We start from the raw sequence: 5,777 nt of genomic DNA, 5'->3' as shown, positions 1-5,777 counted from the left end.
TGCATAATATAGTCTCAGTGAGCTAGATTGCAATGTTTTTTGTTAGATTGTTCCAATAGCTAGAATGTAGCTCTTACATGGGTTTGCTAGTGGCTGAGCCTTGTTTCAGGGTTGAACTGGAGGCACAGTGTACCTGGCTGTGATTATGGCAAATTATCAATTTCTGTGTATTGCATGACCGAAGGCTGCTCTCATGAGTTTGTACAGGTGAGTCCCAGCTAGTTCAATAATGGAGGTAGGAAAGTCATCAATTTCCAAGGTCTGTTCAGGGACAGGGTCACCCTGTCAGGTCCAAGTGTGCTTGGTGCAGGGTGCCAAGTAGTAGGCATGGATCACCTGTCAGTTTCTGAGTGCCAATCAGGGGCTAGGTTTCACTGGTGAGCCGAGTAGGGTGCCTATCAGTATCACGGGCTACATAGTTTCCTTCATGGGATTTCAGAGGGTTGACCTACTCAGAATGACCTGTTTACCTTCCTGCTGAGACCAAGGGTGGGTGGGCAAAACCATCCTGATGCTTTCTGAGATTTCAGGGTGAACTTCCCAGCTGCTTCCTGGGTTGAAGTTACCTAGGTGGGACACTTGCCTGTTGATAGACCTGGTTTGACCCAACTCCTTGGGGAAGCCACTTGAATGCTTCTCAGAAATCTGGGAGAATGGGATCTTTAGATGGTGCTAAATTGCAGGAGTCTGCTTAGGAGAGGACAAAGTGGGGTGAGCTCTTTTTCTAGGTCAACATCATGGCTATAATTTGTACATATACACTGCAGTTTCAATTATGTTTAGTCTAGAATGTTACCTAGTTCTATAACCTTTTTATTGTTCAACCAAACTTTACAAATTTAACTAAACCCAATTGTTAAATTGAATATTTAATATTTCATTTTCACCTTACATAAAATGGAGTATTTGCATATGATTTAACACACTATCTTTAGATTAAGTCATCTCTTTATTACTTATAATAATACCATGTAAACGGGGCTGGGGATGCAGCTCAGTTGGTAGAGTGCTTGCCTCACAAGCATGAGTCCCTGGGTTCAATACCCAGCAGCACAAAAAAAAAAAAAAAGGCCATGTAAATGGTTATACTTTGTTATTTATATTTAGGGAGTGATGATAAAAAACTTTGTACTTGTTCAGTATGGTTGTAAATTTTTCCAAATATTTTCAAACCACTGTTGGCTGAATCAATGTATGCCAAACCCATATGATGGATGGGTTGTATATAGCAAAATGCCTTTCCAAAGAGTTGAGTCATATTCCTTCTGATATTATCTCATTACAGCATCATCTAGAGTAGTTTTTCAAGAAGTTAGAATTTTGCCATGTTATAAAAATGATTTTGCTCTATAATTCATAGCATCCCAATAAAAATTTAACATATATTTTCTTCTTTATTGATTCTTTTTAGTTATACATAATGTTAGGATACATATTAATATAATCACAAAAACATAAAATATAATTTGCTCTAATTTAGTTCCCAGCATTTTCTCCTGTCCCCCTCCCAATTCCCCCTTCTCCCCTTTCTCTCCTCTACTGTCTTCCTGCAATTTATTTATAATTTTTTTACTTAGTGTCTTGTGGATATATTTAATGTTGAGATCACTTTAGTATATTCATATACATATGAAAGTTCAGATTCATTTCACTGTTCTCTATTCCATCCCTCCTTCTTCCCCCTCAATGCCCTTTACCTAAGAAAGAGTTTGAGCATCTTTTAAAAAGTTAAGAGCCACTTGAATATCTCTTTCCACTTTTATGCAGAACTATTGGTTTTATATTTCCTACTTTAGTGGCTCCTTCTGTATTAGTATACCAATGCTTTTTTATATTTTTTATTACAAATGAGAAAATTGTGACTCAGAATGCTAATGTGGTGATGTACTCAAATATAATCTATTAGTCTTGCACTGTGATGTAAACTCAGGCCTCCACTCCTAATATCCAATGTTCCTGATATTATGCCAGAGGCATATGATGTAGTTTCATCAAATTAATAGATTTTACCATATGAGTACAAACTAAGAACAATGTAAATATTCAAATATTTCTTTTTAATAGAGAAATATTTGAATGGGTTAACATCTAAATTGTATTGTTACTCTGATTTTTGCATAGTTATTAAAGATTGATGATCATTTTATATTATTTGCATGGTTATAATTTATAAACCAGATATTTTTCATTTTATTTTTCCTTTAGTCCATAACAATCCAAGCAAAAATTACAAACTTTTAAGTGTCAATTTTTTTTTTTTTTTTTTTTTTTTTTTTTTTTTTTTTTTTTTTTGCGGTGCTGGGGATCGAACCCAGGGCCTTGTGCTTGCAAGGCAAGCACTCTATCTACTGAGCTATCTCCCCAGCCCTCAAATATTAACTCTATTAGTTACTGTATAAATTTTTATTCAAGTAAGGTGAGACAGGTAGTTATCTTCACCTGTTGAAGGAACTGAGAGTTAAAATTTGCAGCCCTGCAAGCCAAATAATAAATCCTATATTTCTTATCTTTGCTGTGGTCCAAGTGAAGACTATTCCTTACATCTTCCCCACCTCATCACATCCACACCCTGCATATGAAGCACCTAAGAGCAATCACACATTCTGTAATGCATCTTCAATTCTGGCCAAACCAAACTGAATGTTTTAATAAGTCCCACAGCAATCTAAACATTTGTTTATTCCCTAAGTGGCAGCTGTTCTTTTTCTTGCCATTTATGTAATTTGCAAAATCAACTCATATTAACCCAGACATTACAAATGCAAAGGTTCTAAAGACTGTGCTCCTCCTTTCCCAGATGTTAGGCATAGGATTCATCCAGGTTCCCTTTGGAGCAATTGTCACTGCTGTCAGGAATTAGTTGAGCATCAGCACTTTACTATGTGTAGAAAGGATCCTATGCTCATCCACGTCAACCCATCTAATTTGCATATGAAGAATCGGAGGTGCTGTTTGACTCACTAGGTTACCCAATTGCAGGCTTTTAGGAGATTTGAACCCACAATTTTTGAGCCCAGGCCCCTTGCTACATCTGCTCTACCAACTTAACTAAGAGTTGTGCTGGAGACATCTATTTTAATAACAGGTAGGTGGTGCAGAAGACATCTAAAATGTTCTGAAGTGGCAAAGCTAGAACAATGTATGGCTAGACAGCACATCTAACTTTGAATGAGAAGGTAGTTGCATGTGTAAATTATGTTGTCTTGGAATATTTTGTATAGAATGTACTTAGAGTTTCGTAAAAAAGAAAAGCATGGTTTAGTGACAAGATAAAAGGACTTTTGTCATGAATTTTAGGTACGTGTCATTTCAACTGGCTCTCAAGCACATTTTGTAAAGTCTTCTCAGGTCTCTCCTCCCTCATTAGTCTAGTAGCACCATTTGAAATATTTATGTTATATAGCTTCTAGATTCAGCATTACCATTTTCCGTCTCTATATAAATCTGTCTCATATTTGCTCCATGCAAATTCTAGAAATGAGAAGAATTTTCTATTTCAAATTGCTTTTTTGAAAGTCAATCAATCATTTCCAGCAGTTAAAAAATATCTGCCTTCAGATGGCATGATATTTAACAGTTTTTCTATCTAAATATACTTGAAAATGTATGGTTACTTCAGATTTTAACCAGAACATATTCATCAGCCTGTTTTAAAAAGTGTACAGCACTGGTGGCGTAGAACCAGGGGTTTTCATAAAATCTACATAATTGAAATGAAAATCTAAGAATTAGAGGTTATTTCATTTTTATTCTGGACAAACTCCATTACAAAATTAAAATAGATTGTGTCTCTCTGTAGTCATTTTCTCTCCCCCATCTTCTGTTTCTTTTTTCCTAGACATTACAGGAGACAAGAATTCACTAGGCTTTTCAATATTGTATTTGCCCTAAAAATCAATCATGATTCTCAAGATTCCTCATACCAGCCTCCCACATCATGATGTTGTAGGAAAGGTTATCATTCCTTTCATCTTCACCTTTTAAAATCTGTTCACAGCTTGTTGTAAATTTTTTTTTTTTTTTTTTGGTTTGGTTGGTTTGGTTTGGTACTGGGAATTGAACCCAGGGATGCTTAACCACTGAGCCATATCCCCAGCCCTTTTTTTATTTTGTATTTTGAGACAGGGTCTCCCTGAGTGCCTTCAGGTCTTGCTAACTTACTGAGACTGGCTTTGAACCTGTGACCCTCCTGCCTTAGACTCCCAAGCTGTTGTGATTACAGGCGTGTGCCACCATTCCAGGAACTAGCTGTGAAATTTTGAAGTATTTCACAAACTAATGAGTAAATATTTGAATACTTTCGTTTTTGTTTCTTTTATGAATATTTGCATTTTTCTCATAAAACAACTTGTTAAGTTATAAGAACAAATCTTTAATTTTACATTTAAAATAGCGGGAAAGGGCTTTGGGGGAAATATTTGACCATTGCAATTTGAGCAAGGGCGCAAGGAACTATCTGGATCCACTAAACCATTCTTTGCAAAAATTCTCACTTGGAGTTTCAATGCTGTATTTTTTCATAGTTCTCTTTCCATCTGGAAATGTCAGAGTTCTTTCAGAAATCAGAATGAATATGACCTGGAGCAATCAGTCCAAGGTGACCGAATTCCTCCTGCGAGGTCTGTCTGGGTCTTCAGAGCTCCAGATGTTCTACTTCCTGTTCTTCTCTGTAGTCTATGTAGCCACTGTGCTGGGGAACCTCCTCATCGTGCTGACCATTGTGTTAGAGCCTCGTCTTCACTCCCCCATGTACTTCCTGCTGGGCAATCTCTCCTTCATTGACATGTCCCTGGCCTCATTCGCCACCCCCAAAATGATTGCAGACTTCCTCAGCGAGCACAAAGCCATCTCTTTTGAAGGCTGCATAACGCAGATATTCTTCCTACACCTCTTAGGAGGTGCCGAGATTGTCCTGCTGATCTCCATGTCCTTTGATAGGTATGTGGCTATATGTAAGCCCCTGCGTTACTTGGCCATCATGAGCCGGAGAATGTGTGTCGGGCTTGTGATACTTTCCTGGATTGTGGGCATCTTCCACGCTCTCAGTCAGCTAGCATTCACTGTGAATTTGCCCTTCTGTGGACCCAATGAAGTAGACAGCTTCTTTTGTGACCTCCCTTTGGTGATTAAACTTGCCTGTGTAGACACGTACATTCTGGGGGTGTTCATGATCTCCACCAGTGGCATGATTGCCCTGGTGTGCTTCATCCTGTTGGTGATCTCATACACTGTCATTCTGGTCACCGTTCGGCAGCGTTCCTCAGGAGGGTCCTCCAAAGCCCTGTCTACCTGCAGTGCCCACTTCACTGTTGTGACCCTTTTCTTTGGCCCATGCATTTTCATCTATGTGTGGCCTTTCACGAACTTCCCCATAGACAAGGTACTCTCAGTGTTTTATACGATATTCACTCCCCTCTTGAATCCAGTGATCTATACTCTTAGAAATAAAGACGTCAAGCATTCCATGAGGAAACTAAGCAGCCACGTCTTCAAGTCTAGGAAAACTGATCAAATTCCTTAATTTTCCTTACGTAAAAATGAAACACTTGTTCAGCTCTTGTCCCTCTCAACATAATGACACCATTGCAAGAAATCAAGTGGTTCATGGCAGAACTGGTTCCGTCATCAACCTCAGCCGTCACTGAGTTCTAGTCCTCTGAATTGCTCCACAAACAACATACCTGTACTGAAGGGCTTCTCAAACTCACACTCTACATTTTGGTGTGCAAGGACCCTCATTTTACAATATTCAATTTTCATCAGATCAAAGCATTTGA

At 38.2% G+C, this 5,777-nt stretch overlaps 1 protein-coding gene across 1 annotated transcript; it reads left to right on the top strand.

The window, feature by feature from the left end:
• Positions 1-4,567: 4,567 nt before the first annotated feature.
• On the top strand, positions 4,568-5,521 carry LOC306653373 (olfactory receptor 4K3; the record flags this gene model as incomplete). The annotated part of the gene is made up of 1 exon (XM_079126375.1): positions 4,568-5,521. One exon carries the CDS (start codon positions 4,568-4,570, stop codon positions 5,519-5,521), a length of 954 nt encoding a protein of 317 aa, XP_078982501.1.
• Between the last annotated feature and the right edge of the window lie 256 nt (positions 5,522-5,777).

The sequence above is a fragment of the Sciurus vulgaris genome (genome assembly GCF_902686455.1).
Source record: "Sciurus vulgaris genome assembly, chromosome: 2".
Taxonomy (NCBI): Eukaryota; Metazoa; Chordata; class Mammalia; order Rodentia; family Sciuridae; genus Sciurus; species Sciurus vulgaris.
This window is presented reverse-complemented; position numbering and strand designations above follow the sequence as displayed.